At 34.5% G+C, this 27,807-nt stretch overlaps 1 protein-coding gene across 1 annotated transcript in view; it reads right to left on the bottom strand.

Annotated features, from left to right (window-relative positions):
- Positions 1–938: 938 nt before the first annotated feature.
- The window catches only part of LOC149801867 (small conductance calcium-activated potassium channel protein 1-like), a 227,334-nt gene continuing 200,465 nt past the window's right edge, over positions 939–27,807 (bottom strand). The window contains exons 7-9 of the mRNA XM_089956237.1: positions 22,856–22,925; positions 12,260–12,361; positions 939–10,559 (exon numbers count right to left, since the gene is read on the bottom strand). Coding sequence (XP_089812363.1) covers positions 10,341–10,559; positions 12,260–12,361; positions 22,856–22,925 — 391 coding nt within the window. The 3' untranslated portion in view covers positions 939–10,340. The remainder of the gene's footprint in view (positions 10,560–12,259; positions 12,362–22,855; positions 22,926–27,807) is intronic.

The raw sequence follows: 27,807 nt of genomic DNA, 5'->3' as shown, positions 1-27,807 counted from the left end.
TACTTCAATTTGAGTTAAAGATACGGTCTTGATTCTGACCTTAGAAACATCCAGAATGGAAATTTTACATTAACTTGACAGATTATTTCCAGAAAAATGGTAAGTGCGACCTGGGTCAAAACGAGGGATATAAAAGCTTGCTTACCTAAGAATTGATTTATTCTTGCCTTAACATCCGAAGTAGAATCGGTCTTATTGTTATGATTAGTTTTTAATTTGGTTGGATTTATTTATTCAAAATATTATTCACCAAATTTACAAAGTGCTCAATAATATTCTTGGGACAAAAATATTAATTTGGAATTATATTGAATTCAGTCAAGAACATTTTGGAATATATTATTGTGAAACATCGAAAGATTGTCAACATATCGCCACTTTTTAGGTCTTTGTCACATTCACACATTCTAGACTACAGGTACAGCAACACATTCAGTATAATAATTTATTTGGAATACTACTGGAATCAATTGGAACTTCACACATTTTGACTTGTGAATGAACTTTTAGGACTATTTGGGTTTTAATTCACAATACTGTAAGTTCTTTTTAAATTTTCGCTTTGTATTCTGGTGAAATAAATTATTTGTTGAATTTACAAAACTTGTTGGTTTTTGTTATTTTCTGTTAATTAGTTTAAGACCATAGATTCGTAACAATTTCCAGCATACTCAAATGTAATTTTCTTTCTCAATTGGAGAGTTGCGAAAAAAAACTAAACTTAAAAAAAGGATTCTTTTTCCTCAAAAATAAACATCGACAGAGTTTTTAATGTACAGTAATTTATCTTATATAAAAGCGTTATGGAGAGACATTCAACAGACGGACGAAGATTTGAAAGGAATCGCAATATCACCACAAGCACACACACATGCATGCAACTGGATCATAGCAATGCAATTAAACTATGCTACACAATGAAAACAGCAGCTCCTAAATAACAAAATAAGATTTTATTGAACTGTCAACATTTGTTTGTTTTTTTTTTGGTTCGATCACAGTAATTATACAAACAATTATACATCAACTCTTGTGACGAATACTCACTCCTCAACCATTACAGACATATGCTGAAGAGTTGTAAAGGAACGAGGACACTGGAATCATAACTGTGCTTATTAGGAAAGAAACTGCAAATTTTGTCTAAACATGCCATCTGCTACTTGCTTGTTTTGTTGCGATGATAAACTTCATTGCAAGAATATTTAGCAAGATGATTACAATGTTACTATTTTACCAAATATGGATTGTGCGGATTTTTCTGCACTTCATAAATTATCCGCTTTAAACGGACTATTTAAGTATTTTTATTTTATAACAATTTTTTTTATTAAAAAATTTGACATAGATGGCGCCATGGAAAACATGTTTTTTTCAAATAGGTTTATATACAACTGTAAATCAAGTCATCGCAAAAACTGTGCATTGAGATGATGAAACATTTACTAGTTACGAATGAAATAACCTACATTTGCCTCGACTTACATCGAATTTATATATTGATTCATGCGAATTATCTCCCGGAGCACTAAACAAGAACGAAGATGACCGATATGCAGCGCGCGCAGCCTTGATTGTGACTATATATCAATTAGGGAAACGTACATGATGATTATATTTTGTACACATATAGTTCCATTTCAGTCGAAATGGCTCTTTTTCAGGTATTAAATAATATACTTCTGATTTTAAGTAAACAGTATTATTTTGTTTTTACAGTTGTGCCCGCTGGTATGTTTATTTATACCCGTCTGTGTAAGACGCATCCATGTACGTAGCAACATTTACATTTGATTTGAGTGGAGATAAAATTAGGTAATTTGTTTCTTCTTTTATTCAATTTAAACACTAAAACATTGCTTCAGATTAATATACAACATTGTGATTAACACAAATCTCGTAACATTATAATATATATATCGTTCTTTTCTATGTAGTTTTGATTTGTCTTTTTTGTTTGTGGTTGTTTTGTTTGTTTTTGTTTGGGTCTTTTTCTTTCTTTAAGCACATTTTTATTCCGAGCAATGTCTTATTACTAACACGTAGCTGAATGAGACTGTAGAGAAGTGTACGAACTGTAAATTACTGAGTATCCAAAATCTTTGGAATTATAGATTATTATTCAAATAATTATTTTGAATTCATAAGCACCTTTGCATTTTTTTTCCTAAGTGTTTGCTATAAGAGTAAAATCTTCACACGTACACATTCAGAAATGTGTTTACTGCTAACAAATATCAATCTAACTGCATATAATACTTTCACATGCCGTCTTTTACGACTGGAAGCAAATTTAACATCACAACGTTAATCATATTCTGCACTGGTCACACAGTGCGTTGAAACAATGTATATAAGAATAAAATTTCCCTGAAAGATTTTAGTGTCCTGATTTTCCGCAATATGCGGATACACTTGATGAAATTAGGCCTTTCCAAAAATTGCTGTCTTTAAGTATGCAAGTACGTCCCAGTAGTTGCTAGCCCTTATCTAATTCCTGCTATCTCTGTCTTTCAGTTTACATTTCCGTCAGCCTCGTTAAATAATCCAAATATATTGTTTGTTAACATTCTCACAAAACGTAGCTTACAAGGCATGTCCGTAATAAGCGGGCCAACACCAAAATGACGCAGGGGGCGAAATGAACTTGTTCTTCTTATACACTCATTTCTTTCTCCGTTAACTTTACACTGTCAGAATTGTGCAGTATTTCTCCATACTGCACTGCTTCACGCTGCACGTTTGTTTATAAATAGTATCGAGTGTTATGAACTACATGTTATTGTAAAGAATAAATGCAGGCTCATGTAGCAGACGCCAGAGTTTTGGAATTTATTAGATTCGTCTGCTGATGAACTAAGCAAGCTGTTTAGGCCAATATAAAGTTGAGATGATGAATTTGATGATGAATTTGACAATGTGAATGAGTTCATCGAGTCATAAAAGATACTTCTAACCAAGCAAATGACTAAATGTTATGTTCGCGATGTCCAGCAATGGCTTTAAGACAACAAACGTGAGACACGCAATATTGAAAATAGCATTCTGATAATTTAAACACTTATTATCAGATATGTTAATAACGATTCGTAAATCGAATGGTTGAGTCTCTGTGCCGTGCTCTGTAGAGTCACTAGGAACAGCACACAAAGGCATGTCAAGGCCATGGGCTATCCCGTCTCTCTCAGAGACGTCTAACTTTACAAGTCAGTTCGTGCAGTAAATTAGAAGAAAAAAAATGCAACTGAAAAGGCGAGTTTTGATTTAAACTATTTTAACGACTCAGAGCCAGTCATCCAAGAATACGAAGAAAACATATTTTCCGCTGGTGAAATGTGCTCTCATACCCCAGCTGCTTCGCACTTTTCCCTATTTAACTTTTTTGACAAAATTTTTGGAGTTAGAGTACAAGTCATACAGGTCATGTTGATGGGGTACTTCCAACAATGAGCAATCCCTCCTTTCCAGACCAACTGGTAGAGTTGTTCTATGGCGCAGTCATTCACAGTATGACTCTGAATTTCATATTTTTCAAGTACATCAAAATGAGGTTTTTTAAATGAATAATTGAGCGCGCGGTACCAAGTTCAAAGGTTGCTGGGTGGTACTATGTGTGCTGGAATACTGTTATTGTGTATTTTGTTAACTACGCTTGTGAATTTACTTTGGAATCAGGCAGAATTACAGTTACTTTGTTTCTTGTAGTGTGTCTTTTTTATTATTCAGCTTTAGGTAGAAAACTGAGTACATAATAAAAAGGTTACAACATTTGTATAGGAAAATACGGACTTTTCTTCTAAGCTATACTGCGTCGTGCAGTATAGCTCAGTCAGAAAACACTCGTTAATTTTCTTCCATATAAATGCAGTAACCTATACATATAAAACTGCGGGATGAAAACAAATTGAAATTTTCAACATATATTAGCACCTAGTACAATTTGCCTTAAAAGGTAGTGGTACTCTATCTCATCTGTCGAATACTGAGTCGGGTGTGTTTCATTTTCTGCATAATAAGATGCGATGCGAAAATATTTATATGAAGCTGTTTTTCAACGATACCTTTATTTTAAGAATTAGCACATATAAGTCTTCGGTTTCGCTATATTTCTCAAATCTATTAATCAAAATTTCACACTCAGAATTATACTGCTTATGATACATTTGACAATATTAGAGACAATAGAAAGAGAAAATAATTGTTAAAGTTGTCATGATTGTTAAAGTTGTTCATCTAATAATATTTCCGATTTTTTTTTAAAAGAAATACGTGACGATGGAAAATCTTTAAAACGTTGCCAGTCCTAAAACTGGACCATTTGTTTTTCTTCGGTGAATTGTTATTTAGTGTTTGTGATATTTATAGTGGTTCGCTTTAGAACGATATTGTGACTGTTTGAATAGTTGATGTCTACAGGACATATACTGAGCTATTCATTATTGCCACGCAAACAATTTTTGATTTTAATGAAAGATTTTAATAAATGTTAAACTACAGATGTTTTTAAATGGCATTGCGAATGGTAATTGCCAATGAATCTGAATATGTGTTTTTGTTAGGTATTGGCGGCCTTGGCTCCTATTCGTTTCACCTTCAAAACTTCGTGGCTTTCGTAATGTAAATTGTCCGCATCTGAGAAGAGTGGTCACAATCTAGTATAATACTGCAGGGTGACCTCATTTAAATAACCACGTGCAACTGTCACCTGTGTTGTAATTTTCAACCATGTTTGTTTCCACAACGATAGCTAAATTATCCCTTCGGGAGAAGTAAAGGCTTTTTAAAATAAAACAGAAAATACTAAAAACAAATTACTGAAATAGTTATTGACGTAAAATTAGCTGGGAGTTTGGGGACTGTGCCAGCAAGGGAGACAAAGGTGACAAAATAGCAGCAGTTTTAACATTACGTGGCTTCGACGCATTGAGGGTGTGTTGAATATATACTTTCGCGTGAACGGAAAAAAGAACGGTATAAATGATCAAAGCTCATGTAAAAGAAAATTTATGTTTCCCTTAATGATCCCATTTGCAATAATAAATTTATACATGCAGCACTTGGTACCATTCACGATGCCGTTTAAAACCAAATATAATCAAGAAAAATTAAAGCGTCAATGAAGATCTGGATACGTCAGATAAGGCATAGGTTATCATGAACGTCAGATAAAGGACGGTCCTTATAACATTATTTTCTTCCCGCGAGAGTATTGGACATTAAGACATTTGATCACTATAAAACATGTAGAAAAAACTCCTGATAAGTGTATCACAGACAATTTAGTTGAGATTTACAAACATAACATTTACACCCTACTCATCAAGACAAACCACACATGATCATATGAATGAGATAATAAACTGGAACGATAATAACATCCATTGTTTATACAATATTTACATCTTAACTTAAGTGCTTAAAGAATAGCATGTATCTTATCTTACATAATAACAAATATGTTCCATTCTTTATACATATTATAATTAACTGAACAGGTGCGAAATAACTTCTATGTACATACAGGTGCGAATCAACGTCATTGTACTTATTTTAACAATAAACACAAATAAAAACATTATCTTTGGTTTTGAGCATATTGTTAACTGACAAATTCACGATCGATACTGTACAGTATCTTTACTTTTACTCAGACGGTCTATCGCTTATATATATATATATATATATATATATATATATATATATATATATATATATATATATATATATATATATATATATATATATGCTGATAATTGGGGAAAATAACATTTATCGATCTAAGGTGACGTTTTCCTTGGTTACAATAACAATAACACACACACACACACACACACACACACACACAGTCTTTATATTTGCTCACATCAAACAAAACGGTTCAGAATAATGAAGGAGTCGAAAGAACAAAAAAAAAAAATAAAAAACTGAAGAAATAATCACACGTCTAGAAAGGAACCTATTATATAAAAACATAGCGACCAAGTTTGGATGTAAGATAGCGGACTATATGACTCACAGTAAAAAATAAAATTATGGAAGAAGGGAAATCAGTCTTGAAATTGGTGAATATTAACTACAATATGTATGGGTTTGGCTGCCAAGGACTGGTTTGTAATGAAAGTAAAAATTGTAAGTAAAGAATCTTTTGAGAGTTTATCCTAATTATAACTGAAGAAGAAAAAAAATGAAAACATGTTTTATGATGGAATTTCAGTACTTTTACAGACCTGGGTTTGGAAAACTCATTACTGTAATTAGCACCTGACTCTTTTGGTGTGAAATTGAAAACATATTTCAAGCATATATAGGTCCAGAAAATGCCGCGGCTTATATGACTTCATTACAGAGAAGCTTGCTTCAAGGATATGTCTTTGCTGATAACCATATGCTTGATCACGAGCGTTCAGAAATGTAAAAGTTATCGAATTTTTTATATCAGGATGATTCCATAGGTTTACTGTAGGAGCTGAATTAGTACTGTTATAGCGCTATACAATTGGGCATAAAACTAGTTAATGGCAATGCGAGGAGAGCGAGTTTCATAAGGCGACATCTGTATCGGTGATTCGTTTCGCTAATAGCTTTACACCCCAGATATAACTTCCACCGCTAGAAACAAAGATATCACCGCATTTGCACTAAAATAAAGGCTGCATGAAATACGTAACAAATTTAAGAGAAGAAAAATAACTTTAAATAGAAGGCTGAACAGATAGACGGAAAAAAAAAATGATGCACAATGAATAAATCAAATCATTTTAGGATCGTTCTTTTGGGGGGTTGCGTTAGCCAAATTCGACAAACCCACTTTAAACGTACAGTGGAGTCAGTAACATTCATCGGGGCAATTAGAAGTAGTTTTTTGTTTTATCTGAGTATCATGCTGTTTACGAAATGTATACGTAAGTTGGCAGTCTTAGCTTTGTATCTTCAGTGACTGCTTCTGGCAATGACCGTAGCCGGATCAAGTGTATTGTTCTTGTTCTTGTATCCCCTTCTTTTTAAGTCCCTTTGAATTCTCAGCGTATTTTAGTGAGCGTCCCCTCATTGTAGTTGAGACATGTTTTTGTCATAAGATCAGATACGTTTTATACGGATGGGGGGATATTTAGTAAGGGGTACTGATGGGAGATGGTCAGTTTGCAATACAAGTCACTTTGTATGTTCCTACCTTGTTATATTGATCGGATGTTCATATCGGTACGTGTCTTTTATTGTCCACGAGAAAATCCTTGCTTTAGATCTAAAAGTGGTGGCGACTAATTTTCCAGCTATTTTTTTAGTCATTATATAATATTTTAACTGTTGAAGAACAGTTCTATTTTGTTTCTTTTGAACTTCTTGAGAATCCGGCGCTTATCAAAGTCTAGGTTGTTTGCTGTCACGGTGACATTTTACTACACAGTGTATGTGTCTCAGTGTGTGTGTGTGTGTGTGTGTGTGTGTGTGTGTCCCACAAGGGTGAGAAGATATTTTTCGAACGGCGAAAAATATCGATTTGCATGATTTTATCAAATTCTCTTTGTGGTGATCGGAATAGCAACGTGGGATGAGTAAACCGTGTTACTGTGGTAATGGGAATAACATCAGAAGATGAGAAAGCCGTATTACTACGTCGATAAATAGAAGCCCCAAGTTTGACCTCTAATGAGTTAAATCGTACCTTTTTGAAAATCATTTACTGTTTTTATGCCACAAAAAAGGCGAATATCTTTCGTAAACACATATATTGCGCATTGGTACCTTCATAAAGGGATCGAATCCAAATCTCCCATAGCATAACATCGTTTCATTAACTTATGATTTTAATAATCGTTATTTTAGAGCATTTATTTTGTTCATTTCTGCGCTCAAACGTGAATTCCATGACCTCGAGTTCTAGCATTTAGTGTCCAGTTCAACCACAGACGTTTGACCCAAATCTTCATAGTCGCTTAATATCAATATCATCAATACTCATCCATGCCCGATGTCTCCAATATTGACATAGACATGTGTGATGCGAGTTAAGATCTTGAGTTAAAACATAGACGTGTGAGCTGCGAGTTAAGATCTCGAGTTAAAACATAGACATGTGTGATGCGAGTTAGATCTTGAGTTAAAACATAGACATGTGTGATGCGAGTTAGATCTTGAGTTAAAACATAGACGTGTGTGATGCGAGTTAAGATCTTGAGTTAAAACGTAGACATGTGTGATGCGAGTTAAGTTTTGAATTAAAACATAGACGTGAGTGATGCTAGTCAAGATCTTGAGTTAAAGCACAGACGTTTGTGATGCGAGTTGAGATCTCTAGTCAAAACACAGATGTGTGTGATACGAGTTAAGATCTCGAGTTAAAACATAGACGTGTGTGATACGAGTTAAGATCTCGAGTTAAAACATAGACATGTGTGATGAGAGATAAGAGATGTGAGTTACATAGACATGTATGAAGAGAGCTAATTAAGTTTCAGAAGTAAATTCCATCAAGAGATTCGCATTTTAACGTAACGCAATCAAAGTAAGTAAATGGGCATACCCCCACCATTATGTTGTAATGAAATAGAAAGCAAAATGTAGTCTAAGAGTACTTGGAGAATATTTAATTGGTTTTAGGAGGTATTGAACATACTTTCATGGTAATTTAGTTGATTATGAAATAAATGTATTAAGTAGCACACCAGGCAGTTTTTAAAGGAGATAGTGAGTTGAAATTTCAAAGCATTTGACATATAACATCGACCGCCTCCAGAATGCCTCTGGGCGATCACGGTTACATGTTCCAATGTGTCCAACTAAACCCTGTCTAAAAAAAAAACGTTTCCAGTGTTTCCTGGGCGACTTCAGCCATCTTGTCAAGAATGTTCCGGCTTTATAGAACGTACAGTACGTCGTTGATCAAATAAACATATTGCACATATTTATATTTTGGTAGAAAAATTAGCTCTTTGAACCGTCATTTCCTATTGAATTACATTACTCCTGACAGGATTAAACAGGAGTACATTGTCTTAATAAACCAGGAGGCGATGCTCTACCGGTATGAATATCACGCGCGACTATGTGTTCCTTGGTTCTTTGAACTGAGTTCCTATTAGAGGAATACAGATTTAGTAAAGAAATGTTACGAATCACAAATTTTCTTGCCACCTCAATGTATACAAATTGTGAATTGTGCATGTAATTAATTTTACGAAAAAGAAAAGTCATGTCGCAGACAAATATCAGTTACTATGGAATAGAATGACAGTTTAAATTAATGATTTCCCTGGATAGCTCGAATGGATGAAAACTGACTATGTAATATAGCCACTCGGATTGGTGTAATGGCTAATTATGGGTAATTTCCAAAAATATATTTAAGACTACGAAGGTGTTGGGCGTCGTTACGGACTTGTTACCGTTCGCTGAATCAGATTGGAGGAACTGATTAGAACTGTGAAAAAGATTAAGAACTACACGCTGATTTCGACCTTTTAGCTTATTGCAATGTTGCTGCTATATTGAACTTTTCCTGATTTTCGCAAAGAGGCATATGCAATGATGCTGTATAAACATCATCTGTTTTGCTGTACCAGGGACATCTGTAATGCTGTACAAACATCATCTGTAATGCTGTACAAACATCATCTGGTAATGTTGTACAAACATCATCTAGTAATGTTGTACAAACATCATCTGGTAATGCTGTACAAACATCATCTAGTAATGTTGTACTAACATCATCTGGTAATGCTGTACAAACATCATCTGGTAATGCTGTACAAACATCATCTAGTAATGCTGTATAAACATCATCTAGTAATGCTATACAAACATCATCTGGTAATGCTGTACTAACCTCATCTGGTAATGCTGTACCAGTATTAGTTGGCAGTGTTGTACTAACATCATCTGGTAATGCTATAAAAACATCATCTAGTAATGCTGTATAAACATCATCTAATAATGCTGTACAGACATCATCTAGTAATGCTGTACAAACATCATCTGGTAATACTGTACAAACATCATCTGGTAATGCTGTAACAACATCATCTGGTAATGCTGTACCAGCATTAGCTGGCAGTGTTGTACTAACATCATCTGATAATGCTGTAACAGCATTGTCTGGTAATGCTGTACCAGAATAATATGATAATGATGTACCAACATCATTTGATAACGATGTAACAGCTTCATCTGGCAATGTTATACCAACATTATTTGGTTACTTGTTATTATCCACGTATGATTCATGCTAATGCTGCAGATGACGACTTTTGCAGGAGTTATATCCATTTCTGTCTTCATACTTCCACTGGCCCGCATTTACGATTGCTGTTTCCTATGCTTGACATCGCTGGTTAAACTTATATTTAATTTTCCGGTGGGTGTCTTTCGTGTGTGTTGTCATTAGGGCTCGGGGCAGAAAAGGGCGGCACAAGACGACGCCTACGCGGTGGAGAAAGTCTGTTGTAAGAGCGAAGGTCAGGAAATAATCTGGGTTCGAATGTCCTGTCTACCAAACTGAGCGGCTCATGTCGCCTTGACACAATCTTAGATACAATAACGTCTGGCAACATATCCAGCTGCGACTGCAATTTAAAAAGTAAAATTAACCTCATTTTGAAATCAATTTTATTTTTAATTATAAAATTCGGCGAAAGAGTTTAGACATACATTTCACAAGAGATTTAAATAAGCGCACAAAATCGTATACATCCTTCAAGAGGCGCAAAAGGGCATGATATCGCTCACCTGGCTATTGCCATTTGTCAACTTGTGAATGCAACTTCATACACATATTGTAATTGCAGAGGGGAAAGAAAACCTTGCAGCACACTGATGCTACAGTTTATATTAATGTTGGTGTCATTTATCATCGTTCCTAGATCATACACACACATATAGACACACACACACACACACATACGTTGTTGTTGTTGTTGTAGGGTTTAACGCCATTTTTCAGCACACGATAGGCTATACATGGCAGCCAGAATTAAAGGTGGAGGAAGAATCCGGGAAAACCCCAGAAAGAACCACCGACCCACAAGAAGCTACTGGCAAACTTTCTCACATACCCACATAGGTTGAATCCGAGACTCGAACCCACACAGACAGAGGTGAGATGGTAGTGATCCGTAACGGAAAGCTCTTTAGACCACTCGGCCACTCGCCCCCCCCCCCATATATATATGGCCTCTAAGGTATTCATAAGCTAAGCCAATCAAATGCAAGATCTCCTTAAAAGCGTTGATGTTACTCATTATCTAACTCGTTCGACGCCTTGATGACAATAGCTTGGATGCAAATTCTGATTAGTTGCATGGTCTATATGGCGCTAGCAAGTTCAACCAATCAGATGCAAGGAGACCCCATTAAGATCCGTGGATGTCGCTCACGATCAAAACTCAAAAGAAGTCTTCATGATGTAAGTAAATACATACTACACCTAATGGAAACCTGTTCAGTTATGCATCCTATATAGTGTTCACAATCAGCGGTTTATAGACGGGCGAATGATAGAAGATGGACAAAGGCTCCACTTAACCTTTGGCCCGGTGAACTACATTTAAGAAAGTACAAGCTTTTGATTCCAAAACACCTTCTGAAATCATAAAAGATCGTGACACTGCAAACTTGAAAGCTCTACTCAAAAAATGTTATTAATATAGATCCGAGGAGGGTAATATATGCATGTTAATCTTGGTTCTGTCGATGTTGCTCAGAATCGAATTATTTCTAGATCTGGTTAATATAAGCACGCCGATCAAAATTCATCCGATTCTGCTCAGTAACCAAGCCCCACTATGCTGCCGATAATAACAGATGCAATAAAACAATTCCAAGTTTTTTATGTGGCTCATTTGAAATCACCTGAGATATTAGTGATACTAAAATCGGACTTTCACGCCAGGTGGTTGCATCTACGCATTTAAGAGACACGACCAATCTTTCAAAACAGTAAAGCACATGACTGACCAATCAGGTGTGTAATTAGAGGCCTGTTAACCTCCACGGTCAAGAACACGTTGACACAGCTAAATTTATACTCTGTTTTTAAACTTACATATAGAATTTGAACATATCTAGTTAAGAAAAAAAAAAGCATTTTTAGTAGTTGATGAGGTTAGCCAATTAGATAACAGGTCAAGGAGTAATTATGTGTGGCTGTTGGTCATGATTAAACTCACTGAAGATGTTATCAGTAAACTGAAGATGAACAACAAACGTACGCATACAAAAATGCTTATAATATAAAACTGTGTGATATCGTTGGACAGACGTTTACCTGTAGGTGACCCAGCCTGTCCTCGATTTTGTTTATCCTTTTTTCAAGGGTGGACTGGTTTAAGTGCATTTCTGAGACCAAGTCTTGAATGTGAGACTGTGTCTGAAAAATATGACTCGAATAGTAGACTAGTTAAAATGCAATTTTACATAAATTTAGCGGCATAAAATAGTCGTAGGTTTGCTTTGATTGGGTCAAATTTACAGTAATTGTTTTGCATCCATCACCAGGGAGAGCACGTACCAGCAAATCTTAGCCGTTCTTGTTCTAAGAATTTGTTTTGACATATCGACAGAAAGTCCCTAATTACAATAAAATATCTAAAACAATCGTATACAGTTCAGAGGCTTTCTATTTCCATTACTTCAACGGTCTCGACCACTGTTATTCGAATGATGATACGTGTCGAAATGTCATTTCAATCTGACACTGATTTTTTCAGTGCAAACCTAACTGTTATGAGATCTCACAGAATGAGACAAGTTTCAATGGATGTTTTGCTGTTGTAAAGCTGCACCAGATTTCATAATGCGTCATTCTGACTATTTAGCAATGTGACGAAAATAATCTTTCATTATGCATCAGTACTGGATGACTCGGGTGGAATTTTTCTATCTCACTCCATGAGTATGGAACATCTATTAAATTTCATCACTGTTATCAATTATCCAGGTCGATGAGTAATTCAGATTACACTGTTCGGTTAAAACTTCATTTATAAAATTTCTTTTTGACCAAATGGATACAATAAATGTATCCGATTACAGAACTGTATCATTACATCCAAAAATAACGTGAATTAGTGTATGTGTACAGATGAGTTATATATATGTATTAGTATACATTAATTGTATTTATAATTTGTACATTTAAAAGTCGTATGCGTGTTTTACTATGCATACGTCTGTATGATTGCTGACACATTGAAATATGTATATTTGTATACTGTATATGTTTATTTGTGCACCTATTTATCATAAAAATTATTAATATATTAATACATTCGTTTCAAATATATGTATCAGTGCGAGTCTAAGTATACGTGTGTGTGTGTGTATGTGTGTGTGTGTGTGTGTAATACATTTATTATACATATTACCTGTTAATACGTTGAGGAGCGCGTGGCAGATGTGTTATACTTGTAAAATTAAGACTATTATTATTATTATTATTATTATTATTATAATTATTATTATTTTACATTAAGCCAGAAAATCCATGAATAGCTCATGCAAAACCTGAAGAAGAAAAAAAGAATTGCAGGTATGTATCAACTACCGAAAATCTTTTTAATCCCTATCACAAATATCTCATCCAAAAAAAATGATAATGGAGTAGGCCTCTTCTGAGTTACAGAATGTATTTTGAAAAGATCCATATTAAGATGATATTTTGACATGTAACGAAGGGGTGGGGGGTGGGGTGGGGGTGGGATGGGGTGGAGGTTACTTTTTGAGACCCTGCACGAACTACAGTGGATAAAGACATATAGGTTAGTTTTGAATATATCTTACAGTACACCGGTTAAAACCATGCAGTGTTTGCAAATAGGAAAATATTTCTGTCTTCATCTTATAGCCCAGTAACAGCTTTTATGCTTCTTTCATGATGGTATTTTCATGCTAATTAATGACGAAAATCTCTGATGATATTTTGCTTAAAAGAATATTCCTCATTCACGAAAGGTATAATAATGAAAATCTGCTGTAATTCTGTACTTTGATGTGGGCTTGTATTATAAGAGCAAATAATACCAACGTTACTCGCTTATAACACGATTCCAACAGCAAACTGCATATGTCAAGATATGCCATCGCATCATGCGTCAGCAGATCCGGGTCTTCATAGTTTGCAAAGACTAATAGGTAGAACAGAAAACACAAACCCCGATATACCAGCGCATCAAGCAACAATAGATCAGGGTCTATATTGTTTGCAGTTCGACTTGACTTAAAAGTGAATATATACGGTTTGTGTAACTGTTAATACGTGTTTTGCTATTTTCACCTGCAGAGCACCATAATATAATTCTAATGTAAATCAATATTAGATTATTTATATCCATACCTTGGAATAATTTATTTTTTTTCTTCACGGGAGTTTGTTTACTTGAAGTTTGATTATGTCTGAGTAATTTGCACCGATATTTCAAAGCAACTCAGGCTGAAACAATTACGATAATGTCTGTTAATCACTGAAGTTTATGTTCCTGAAATTATCCAAGCTAACATAGCAATAAAAAGCAGTAAATTAGCCAGAGTCCCAGTTGGGCCTGGTATTGCTCACCTGCTTTCATAATTTAACAGCTTATCATTTCACTAAGCAGGCTTATGCACTATTGTTTTAAAAAATCGCGTGTAAGCAATCTCCCAAATTTTTAAAATAATTTTGATTTACATATCTTACTATAATCTAGTAACAATTCTTTCCAAAGAAACACGGCATGTATAATTACATAATTTCTTGCTCAAGATCGGTCATCCAAAATCATTAAACATTAAGCTTATCGACGAAGCTTGAATATGTGGACTAAACAGGCACGTGGCTTTCAACGGAACTAAAATTATAATATGCATCTGTTTATCTGTAAGATCATGGGTTTCTTAACTCTTGGTAGTTATATCTGAAAGTGTTTCAGGAGAAAAGCATATTGAAGTATTTTGGTATTGAAAGCTACAAATTAGTTTGTGAATTATGATACTGAGTATATAAAATGCCTAAAATACACAATGCGTGTGATAAATTATAAATGCCATACAAATGTACAGTGCATGTGATAAATTATAAATGCCATAAAAATGCACAATGCACGTGACAACATACAAATGCCATAAAAATGCACAATTCATGTGATGACATATAAATGCCATAAAATGCACAATTCATGTGATAACATAAATGCCAAATGTTTCAGGTAAGTTAACAAGGCAATACTAGCAACTATCAAACACTATTTTGCCAAACATTATCAAATTTTTCCGAAAATTTATGGATTGCAAATATGGTAAAGACTTTAGAAACAGTTCTCTACTAAACATGGTTTATGCAAGAAATATGTTATTCTTGGGAGCAAAATTAATATTAGAAAGAAAAAAAAAATCAACAACAGAACGTTATTTACAACAAACATCTATAATTGTGTAAATAAATTCTGATCTTTACTTAAAATATTGCACACTGTCTATACTAGCTAGCAAATTGCACATTGTCTCTAGCACCAATGTATGTAATCTAATGTTTTCCATGTTCTCTATTTTAATATATTTCTTTGTGAGCACCTCGCTAGCTCCCAGATATATTAGCTGGTAACCGTTGAGGTGTCCACTCTAGTGTCCGAAATTTATAAAGGATTTTCTATGAATATGTTTTACATTAAGTGCTGTGGTATTGTATTTCAGTAAAAAGAAAAATCAAAAATAATTTTGTAACAAAAACTTATTTATATTTGTTTTTTTTTTGTAATTCGGGGTTGGTTTTGTCTGCTGGTATTTGTTCTCTAGACCAAACTGACACTCAACGGATAATTACAAATGTTCTCTCTAATTGTAATGAGTCAATAATTTCGAAAACTAATCTCATAGCAAATTATTTTATCTACTTTGAGTGTTATTTGTGTTTTATACTTTATCTTGTTATAAATTACGTATTGTTCATTTTCACCCCATAGATGCATTATTTTGCTAATTTAAAAATTTTAAATTTAAATATGTGCATCTTTTATTCTAAATTGTTTACCCAATGCAGCCCAAACATGTGATACTCAATAAGCAATATAAATGGTTGCTCCCCTTGTTTTCATTTAAAGAGAGAAGCCTGTCAAAAGAGACAATAAACGGATTAGGAAAGATAGGAACTGAGAACTATTTATAACTGTGCTAAATGTCGTTAATATGAGCAGATCCTTTTAATAATAAACTAATGGGATATCTTGATAGTTGGAGATTATTTACTGACATTGATTACAAAAAATCAATTGATGCAAAATCACCTCACCACTGTGTTATGATCTTGCTTAGAATTGTACTAATCTAGAATAATAATGAGAAGAAGTCTATGCTACCTTGCTTAGAACTGTACTAATCTAGAATAATGATGATTAGAAGTTTATGCAACCTTGATTAGAGCTGTACTAATCTAGAAAAAATGATGATTAGAAGTCTATGCTACCTTACTTAGAACTGTACTAATCTAGAATAATGATGATTAGAAGTCTATGCTACCTTGCTCAGAATTGCACTAGTCTAAGATCATGATGATTTGAAGTCTATGCTACCTTGCTCGGAATTGAACTAGTCTAAGATAATGATGATTTAAAGTCTACGTTACCTTGCTCCGAACTGAACTAGTCTAAGATCATGATGATTTTAAGTCTATGCTACCTTGCTCCGAACTGAACTAGTCTAAGATCATGATGATTTGAAGTCTATGCTACCTTGCTCGGAATTGAACTAGTCTAAGATCATGATGATTTGAAGTCTGTGCTACCTTGCTCCGAACTGAACTAGTCTAAGATCATGATGATTTGAAGTCTGTGCTACCTTGCTCCGAACTGAACTAGTCTAAGATCATGATGATTTGAAGTCTATGCTACCTTGCTCCGAACTGAACTAGTCTAAGATCATGATGATTTGAAGTCTATGCTACCTTGCTCGGAATTGAACTAGTCTAAGATCATGATGATTTGAAGTCTGTGCTACCTTGCTCCGAACTGAACTAGTCTAAGATCATGATGATTTGAAGTCTGTGCTACTTTGCTCCGAACTGAACTAGTCTAAGATCATGATGATTTGAAGTCTATGCTACCTTGCTCCGAACTGAACTAGTCTAAGATCATGATGATTTGAAGTCTATGCTACCTTGCTCCGAATTGAACTAGACTAAGATCATGATGATTTGAAGTCTATGCTACCTTGCTCCGAACTGAACTAGTCTAAGATCAAGATGATTTGAAGTCTATGCTACCTTGCTCCGAACTGAACTAGTCTAAGATCATGATGATTTGAAGTCTATGTCTATCTTACCTTGCTCAGAAGTGTTCTAATCTAAAGATTATGATGATCTGAAGTCTATGTTACCAAGTTTAAATCGGATAAGAAGGTATCACGTTCAGTCAGTTTGATGAATGATCACCATAATGAGATGCGTGGATCTCACTTGTTATTGAACTGTTACGAGATCCTGACCATAAAAGTCTATATTCGAAGTGAGGTCAAACTCACATCAGAAATATGACCTCCAGAGTCGTAAAAAGCTCTGCCATTCAGATGCAAAGCCACCTCGTTTATATGCGTGGATTTCAATCATTATTGAACCAATCATAAATACTTACTCGAAATTTCAGTACAAATTCAAGTCTCTATTTCCATGAATATTATTTTTTAAGAGCACTTTGTATTTTCCAGATAAGATTCACTTGAATTAAATAATTTGAATAAATAAAATTCCAGCCAAAATCAATTTCTGGACACAACACTAATGCAACTGATTCTGCTAAGATCTTACAGAACGAATGAATAATTTTTCCAGTAATACGATTATATAGTCCTCTCATTTACCTCAGGTCGCAATTAGCATTTTCTATAATAATAAAAAAATTACCTAATAGGAAATAATCTTCTAGAACGATCATAATGTTTACTAGATAAAATTTGTTACAATCAGAAGGTTTGTACTAAAATATGTTATAAAATGTGGAACAGATCAAGTAGATAAGTATATTTCTAGGGGAATTCCAATAACCTAGACCCAGACCCAAATAAATATGTTTCCTTTTATTATTAATGGTCTTAATATTAAGCCCGTACTCAGATGAAACTATTGGGCTATGTATTAGCTGTTTACACAATAAGAATATCAATGATTCAGGTCAAGTAGAAAATTATCTTGATTTTGGCCAAAGTCAAATCCAACATACAATGTGACATTACAATAGCATATAATGAAAAATAGAAAAAATTAAAAAGATCTAACTAACGAATAATGCAAATTCCGTATACATAACAATATTAATATGCTTGAGATATGGGAATATATAGTGGGGGGTATCCACGTTAAATATCTCTGTTTGAGCTATGTCGTAGTCAGAAGAAAAAATATTGAGATGCGCGTTTTTAAATTAAGAGTGTTGGTTCATATTTCGTATCACTGGGAATGATATTCTACAACATCGCTGCAGAATATTAACCAGATGTTTCGTAGAGTCGTGTGGAATTTAGGCAAACGAAGATTAGAGTTTGAAATAGACCGTAGATTGCGTGAAGGGGTATTGAAAGCTTAAATTAGGAGATCATTTATATATTGTGTGGCCATCTTAGCAAAATATATGTTTATGTCAAAATAACTTTAAAGTACTTTATTCTTTAATTAAAAGGTAACTGCTGTAAATCAGAGAATACATGTCAGGACGGGTAGTTTGTTCATGTAATAATTCTAGCGTATCGTTGATGGAGTTAATTAGAGCTAATTATCTGATCAAGAAAAGCAGTATAAATCCCGTTATAAATCCCTTTTAGCATTGAACCTAAGGCTTTTCTGGAGGATACTACTGAAAATATGCGCTTTTATCTTGATTTTTCCGTAAGAAATGCCTATCAAAAGTCAAGGCCTTAATGGTTTTAACTTTTTTAATGTCATTTAATTTCAGTTTTCTGAACAAATACATTGATATTCTTTAAGTTCTGTACTTTGTTATCATGATCCAATTGAAACAGAGTAAGTTTTTCTGTTTCTATTCGCATTTCGCGCCAAGGTATAAATAGCCTCATCGCCTGATATAATGTTTTGTTCAATGGAAGGTATTGTGTCACTAATGGTAAGTTAAATTATATCATCCGCAAAAACAGCAGTTTCAGTGGTTTTCTTATGAAATGGTAATCATCAATGAAAAGAAGGAAAAGCAAAGGGACAAGTATAGAGTCTTGAGGGACTCCACTTTTGACATATTGTAAGGAAGATATAACATTGGCGACAGAAACGCTCTGTTTCCTTCCTTACAGGTAAGAATCAAAATAAGAAAGCTAATTATCAATGATTTTGTATGCCTTGAGTTTTCTTTTTAAAAACAATATGTTACGATCTACTAAATCAAACGATATTTTAAGCTCGAAATATATTGCTCCGATTATCATTCCTTCACCTATAGCTCTTAGTGGTGGTTTGACATGAACGCTTTACTCTGAAACCCGATTGCGAGTTTGTTGAAGATTATATTTCTTCAGAAGTCGGCGAAGATGAAATGCTATGTATTTTTAAACATTTTAAATAAGGTTGGTAAGATTGATATAGATCGATAAACGTTTGCTAGTGATCTGTTTAAAGGCTGTGGACACTCAGGCTAATTTAGTGACGACTTGTGATTTTGCCGTCCCGGAGCATCGTCCCACCCCACCCCCAAAAACAAAGCAAAGCAAACACAAGGAAAGCCTTAAAACAAGCACGTTTCTAGTCATTATGTCTTTAAATAATGGCAAAATTAAACTTAAGTTTTTCCGTTTGTAAAAAAAGAAAAATTGTCAAAGAAAGCTGGAACTTTAAACTTTTCCGCCCTATCAATTTTACCGCTCTAGGCAGCTTCTTTGTCTGCCTAATTGGAAGACTGCTACTGGATAGATTTGAAAGTTTCCCTATCAGTTTTTGTATTTATCAAGCTAGCAATTGAAGGAGCAGCAAACTGGTGTGAATATTTCTGGTGAGATTTCATTAAGTCATGTTACTTTGGTGCCGTCATGATTTTCAGAATATCATGAACATCTTGAACACATATGTAATGCTTCTGGAATGATGAAAGAGATGGGACTCTGCATGATTTTGAAATATCTTGTGATATGGAAAGATGTTCTAGAAGTATTGAAGTTAATGATGTGAGAAAGATATTTAGTTCGTTTGCAATATATAATGGTTTTGTAAAAGTACTACCGGTTTTTAATTAGAATGGAAATCATGAACTTTCGCATTTGATGTAAAATTACTCAAATGTGTCCATATTTTTCTGCAGTCACTTTTATATAAACTCATATTTCAAGGTTGACAAAACGCTGACCAGAAATACGTCTTCCAGACAGATAACAAGCTACACTTATCAGATGCAAATGAGTTCACCACCAACTAAAATATCTCGCTCATTATGGATTCCACTGTTGTAATTAGCTTAGCCAATCAGACGCAAGGCCACCTCATTACTATACTGGTTCTCGCTCTTTATCGAACACGTTCGAGATTTTGAAGATATAACCCTCTAGTCCATGCATGATCGAAATCGGTTTATAGTTATTTGCTCCAGTGCGGTAACAAGCACTTGTTGTCGAACGGACCACAGAGGACACACGAATCACCGGGACACAAGGCCTGAAGGCATTTGAGATAAAGGAGAATTATTGACTCCAGTGTGGAACAAGCACTTGTGTGACGGACAACAGGGGACACACGAATCAAGGGGGACGCAGGGTCTGAAAGCTGTTGAACAAAACGTTTCTGACTGAATAGCTTTTCATATCATCTGACTTTAGTAAATATACAACGTGTATCTTTGCTTCTGAATGTATTTTTGCGAAAAGGGGATAGTATTGTTTTGCATAGCGATCTAGCCCCTAATGCGAATAACAGTCATCGTATTGATGGCTGGTGCTGCTTTAATAGAATCATGCATGTGCATCGGTTTAGCATAGGGAAACCTCACACGAGGGCCCAAAGTTTGTGTCAGACACGATTCTTTGAGGCTAGTGTCTGATGTAAATTTCTGATATCGAGCGTATTTTTCTATCCAGCACTGACTGATAATGATGGCTTATCCTTTCAGGAGTCACGGTACTAATTCAACCCCCATAGTAAACATATAGAAACACCATCATATTCAAAATTCAATAACTTAAAATTTCTGGCTGCTGGTGATCAGACTTACATTTCTCCATGCATAACTATCCTTGGTGCAAGCCTCTGTGTGGAGAACACCATATGACCCGCGGCATTTTTTTAATCTACATGTGCATGAAACACATGTTATTGATTCTGCACCAAATGAATCAGTGCTACTTTCATTATTGAGTACTCCTAAGTCAAGCCTGTAAAAATACTAAAATTGCATCAATAGAATTTTGTCTATTTTTTTTCTTAAATTACAGATATGATAAGCTCTCAAAAGATATTTTTACTAAAATTTTAATTTTCATTCTTAACCACTTATGGACCACCAAACCCGTATATACTCTATTATTTGTTCACCCATTTCTAGACTGGTTCACAGTTCTTCCGTATAATTAGTACCGTGTGTCCTTCACGTCTCTGTCTACAAGGAGCCGATTATAAAGTAATGACAACAACAGGTTTTTTTTTTTTTTTTATACAGGAAACTGGACTACAGAATCTGTACATGCAGCTTGGTCGATCAAAGCAAAATGGTCTGTTTTCGGTACTTCAACAGTTGCACGTTTCAGAATGCAAATGTATTAACATTCATATTTATTTTGATTATTGTGAAACAAAATTTCAAGTGATGATGAAAATCATGCAGTTTTATCAGGCTCTATGCACCGAGAACACAGTAGAAAATCATCTAATAAGAGGCGATAATGATAAGATCAAAGATAAAGATATAATATGTAGCAAAGTGAGGAGATTTTCTCCGTCGGTATTCTACACTAAAAAGAACGTTCATACACATACAGGAAGGTAAGAAATTCTGAAATTGTATGGTGCATGAACGGACACAGTAACTCTGGAGAAAGAAAAAAAACATTCACCACGAAGCTAAGAAGCCACACAACAGTGCTCTACAGATGTAGACAGATTGAAGATACCCCACTAACGCACAGCTAGCTTTTAGCGATGATGAAAAAAGCGCAGCTTTGGAACCCTATATAAAAACCAATAGTAAGCTCTTTTGAATATATACTATTTCTAGATTCAACTACAGTTCCTAAATAATACTTGAAACAACGGGCGTGTTTTGTTATATTTTGTAACACCGCAGGGATATGGGGAAAGATAGGGAATATAGAACCGATCAAAGGTATCCATATACACACACAAGTCGTTAGAAGGAATAAAGTTAAGCATATTTACTTCGATAACAAATATAATGGTTGTCATTATTATCACTGCTGTCAATTAAACTGTAGATTCTTAAATACTTCACACAATGGAAAATAAAATGACGATGTTCAAGATTTTGATTGTGATCGATCCATTTTATTAACACAGAAACAGTCTATCGTGTTCCAATATAATACTCCATATAATACTCCTGCTATGATGCAAGGATGGTTGGAACATTTCCATTCGCAGAATCCTGTTTTATGGACAAGTTTGAAAAGAAAAGAAACATCTTTTCAACTTATTTTCTCTAACAGAGATTGTGCGTCCCAGCTAACTATGCAATCTAATGTTCAAATCTTTCACCACTCCACGCTCTTCGCTGAAAACTGAAGGTCTAAACGGAAGATGGGAGCACTGTGTCGCCGCTAACCTTAATATTTTTTAATTCTGGATGTGAAATAAATATTTCATGTCATTAAAGTAAGGATTTATAACATGGATTCATAGCGAACACTGTAAAAACCGAACTTCACATTATACGCACATAAAAGAGGAGGTAACCATTACCTTTGACATGTCAACAAGTGCGCTTTGATTTTCCCTCAGTTTTCGCTGGTCTAACTTCACTCTTCTTAAGCTGCAAAAGAAATTCAGCATGCGCGTTACCAGGATAATAACTTAGGAGGATGATACAGTTTAAGATATTTTTTTCGACTTCACCCATCTTACAATTTTTTAAAGTATTTCATCCATTTTACACATTGTCTGCAATATGAATAAATATGAAAAGGTGGTTAAACCATATTATCAAGAATAGTAAGGATATGAAAATGTATGGAAATAAAATAAACTTCATTTATCTTTGGTTCTGACTGTTATTATATAAATAGCATGGGGAAATGTTGCCTCATTGAAAGACACCGATTAATTTTTGTGAATTTCATTGAGTCCGAGATCCAGTTAGTCTTAGAATATCAATGAAGGGAACACGACTCATGCGCAGGATAAATATAACTAATATAAGTCAGGAAACAGAGTTAAGGAAGCGATTTCATGACTTCTTAGTTCAGTCTTAGGCTTCATTTGACGAAGTACTATTGTGGCGTTATAATAATAATAATAATAATAAATACGAACAAAACGAAGAAGAAAATGAAGAAGAAAGAAGACGAAGGTAATGATTTGGAAGTAGGCTAGATATAGGTTCTATATTCTCTAAATTTGTGACGAATTGCCACCGATTAATCATTAGCGATGTAATCAAATAACCATACAAATATTAATAATCCCCGTCATTATAATGAACTAAACATGGTACACAATTTTATTGAAATCTTCTCTGCTTTCCCTTTGATCTCTTGATCTCGTGCATAAGGGAGATAATTCGGTGAGAGAGATAAACAAATTCAACTTGCACTAAATAGCCTATACGATCATGGGTCTAGGTTACAGTTAATTGTCCATCTTCCATGGGATTTTAATACAGTGTTCACAATTCCAATGTTACAAAGCTGCAGCAGTAGAGGAGGTGAACAGACCTTTTGCTGAAACGTCATTTTTGAAAAATAAAGCTTCCTACGAAAACGAAGAGAAAAAAAAAATACAATCAATAAAACCAAACCGAAGCCTCTAAGTACAACCGAGAATTTGTCTAATTGGGTTAGTTTCTTTTGTTACTTTATTTTTTGTCGTTTGTATTTTTCAAAATTTCTATGCGCGTTTTGTTTACCCGCCGGACGTTTTATTGATGTCGCACCTCCTCTGCTACTATAAATGTGTGAGTAATTAAATCATTATTATATCAGTAATGGAATCTTATACTAGTAGATTAGCTCGAGAAAGATTAGAAGCAATTAGAAGATATCTGCCTGTTCATGACACTCTCAAACAAAAACTACAAGAACGACAAGAAGCACAAGATGAATAGGCAGAAGATAAAGAAATTTTTTAAAACCTGTTACAATTGTTACTGAGAGTTGCAGAAGCTACTGAAGGTCTTCTTCGAGCAACAAGACAAACTGCTGAACAAACTGAAAGATTGCAAGAAGAATCAAACAGACAAAAAAGATTTAAAGAGATCTTCCAACTGAAGTAGCTGCTGCTCAACCTCCACCTACTTCTCAACTTGAAGAAGAACTTGAAAGTAAAGAACTTGAAGGTGCTGTTTTAAAAGAACCAGAACCAAAACAAGCAAGAATCAGAACTAAATCAAATGATAAATTTTCCGAGATGAATATTTCCTACATAAAAATATTGAAGCGGTAAGATTACCTGCACTTGCCGTGCAGTTATGATAATAGAAAAGTATTGCTGAAACCTGAGTACGCTACTGCATACGTAAGTCGTCAAACCTGGTACAGGTGGATTTATAAAGTATACTATGAAACTGATAATGTCAAAAATGATGATCCAGAATATATTGAATTTATTGATGGGATAAATAAACATCTTCAAAGCTTACAACGATCACATAAACGACAACAACCACAACAAAAACAAAACCAACAATCAAAGTAATCAGTCCAAATAACAAGTGAGGAAGAACAAGAACCTACAGCAGAAGAAGTAATTGATGAAGCTTATGATAAATATTTTGGTCCAAAAACAGGAAGCGGCCTTATTACTTGTCCTGACAGTGTTCTTGCCAATGTTGACCGATTAGAAACTCTGATCGGAGGAAACTGTGCAGGAAATAATTATCCAGAAAATATTAATGAAATATCTGATATTCGCCGAAGACTGTTTACAAGCGATGTTATGGATAGTAATGTTTATCATTCTCTCATTAATGAAATTGTCGATGATTATTACAGCGACTGAAAACAATCAATTAATCAGAATATAATTTAAAAATGAGTATACATCATGCTCAACGTGGGCATGTAATAGTTAGGGTAGTAAATTCACGATTGCCAACGTACAAAGCGATTAACTGAGATGGACTTGGTGATGTTGTTCAAGGTTTATTTAAGAGAATACCTCCAAAAGCAATACGGACTGCAAAACAATTAGGAATGAAAGCTATTGACGCTATTCGCGATAAAAGTACAGTGCTGTTGGTAATGTTGCCGGTAAAGCATTTTCATCAATCAAAGAAAGATTAGCTCAATTAGTACAAAGAACACCACAGTCAGTAAAATTAACCAGTACTGAAATTATGCCTGCAAATATCAGTAAAGTAACAAATCAAGCTGCCAGTAAAAAGAACTAGCATAGTTGGCTGATAATGAAAAAATTAGCAAGGCTGACTAATGAAATTATGCCGGCAAATACAAGTTTTATTTCAAGAAGTGGTCTTCGTGTTAGACGAAGATAGTTATAATAAGATGCTCAAGCGAATATCCTATGCAGAGTTTGATAAGGACGCGCCGGTTCTTAAAGATGAATCTGTTCGACAAATTGAGATATATATATTTCTTATCTGCTGAAGCATTTATTGAAGTAGAGGGAGAAATTGTAACAGACGTCGTCGCTAATACACCATATTGAGCTAATTACATAGTTGGTTTTGTTAACAATGGTATTATGGCGTTGATCGATAGCGCTACGTACATGATTGATGGAAGAATTATTGAAATAATTAAAAAAGACGTTGATGTTGGTACAACGATATTAAATTTGGCTAGATATTCAGATGATTATACAAGATCAGCTGGTCCATCAATGATGTTTGCTAAAGGTAACACTAATATTCCTGATTCCAGACCACATTTAAAAGTACAAGTGGAACAAAATACTGCGACTAATCCACAACCAGCTGGAGCGACAGACAGACCCGGCGCTGCTTTTGTGATGTTACAAAGAGCCAACGACAATTATAACCTAGGATTTTCTATACGTAAATCAATGTGAAAAGGAGACCGTAGAAGATTTTCGTGCGCAATTCCGTTATCACATATTTTTGGATGTTGTAGAAATGTCAGAAAAGTTATCTTTGGAGCGAAAGATACAGTTGTACTTGTGAGAAAGGGTGCTAATTATGATGCTATATGGCGACCAGCCGCTGCTGCTGCTGGTAAAGTAATATTGTTCAAACTTTCACTGTGGATGCCAGTAATGACTCCAACAATTGGTGAAGAAGAAAGATTAATTAGTTTTATGAATTCAGGCAGAAAATCATTGTTATCATGGTTGACAGTAACTACCGCTAGCACTCAAATTAATATTAATGGATTATTTACCTGGCATATAGCATCACAACAAGGAGTTTCTGCACCGAGGCATATATTTATCGCTCTACAAAATACCGATCGACTAAATAATCAAGAACGTAGTCATACGATATTCGACAAACTTGGAGTTAGTGAAGTTTCTTTACGGATAAATGGACATCAAGAACCATCTAAAGATATAACTTTAAATTTTGAAAATAACTATGTAGCACGTGCATATCATCGTGTAATGACGTTTATGGAGCGTGATCAAAATATAGAAACTGGTTTACAAATATCACAGTTAGATTTTACAATATTATATCCAATCTATTATTTTTCATTAGAGCATATAGAATTATTCAAACAATCTGTCGTTGATATTCGTTTTAAAGCTAGCGTGAACCCAGCTGGTGGTGCTAATTATAGAGAAATTGCAGTGATACTCAGCCAAAAAATAGCAATGTTACTTGAAGGCACTGGCGGACGAATGCGAGTTATTGACGCACCGATAGAAAACATGTAACATTTTCAGTTGAAAATAACCTGTTACTTACATCATGTTAGCATTACTCTGACTCCTGGTCAGATTAAAAAGCTTCAATCAAATTCAGCAAAAGACTGCGGAATAAAAATACCACTAAAAAAAGATCAGATCACAGGTGGTCAAAATAAACTATCATTGTCAGAACGTCAACGCAGGCATTTCAATAGCGCCGAACAATCAAAAACAGGTCTATATTTCCACTTCTTGCAGCTCTACTTGGTGCTGTTGGAACTGATGCTGGGATGGCATTAAATAAAGCAACAGGACAAGGATTTAAAAAAGGGGAGGGGGTCTAAGATTACCAGGAACTCCTTATTGATACGGAAAAGGTCTGAGATTTCCAGGAACAGTTCGTTACTCTTTCCAATGTCAAATTATGATTCAGTTGATGCTGCTAAATATTAAATATAAAAAAAAAATTCAGAGGTGTTTTAATGCGTGATCAATTACCAAAACAACCAATAAATATTGAAACAGGCATTATTAATCTCGATAATAGTTCTGGTCCTGGCACTCATTGGATGGCATATACGATTGATCCACGTGGAATTATTTACTTTGATTCGTATGGGTTGGCTCTACCAAAATAATGTTTATATTACGTAAACACAATAAAAACTACAGGCTAGTAATCAATATTACCAACACAAACAATAACCTATCCGCCAATATGCGGGCGTGAAGCAATTGCTGTACTCGACGCTATATCTTCATCAATACCGCCTCATAAAGTCGTGCACGAGTATACAAATAGCCGCTAATCGTTTTAAATAGATCTTAAAGTATAATGGTGGATATTTACGGAAGATCTTTTCTGAGTA

This window comes from Sinohyriopsis cumingii, chromosome 4 (assembly GCF_028554795.1).
Source record: "Sinohyriopsis cumingii isolate HCF-2022 chromosome 4, ASM2855479v2, whole genome shotgun sequence".
NCBI classification, from domain to species: Eukaryota; Metazoa; Mollusca; class Bivalvia; order Unionida; family Unionidae; genus Sinohyriopsis; species Sinohyriopsis cumingii.
Note: the sequence above shows the minus strand (reverse complement) of the source record. Positions and strands in the feature narration are given on the sequence as shown.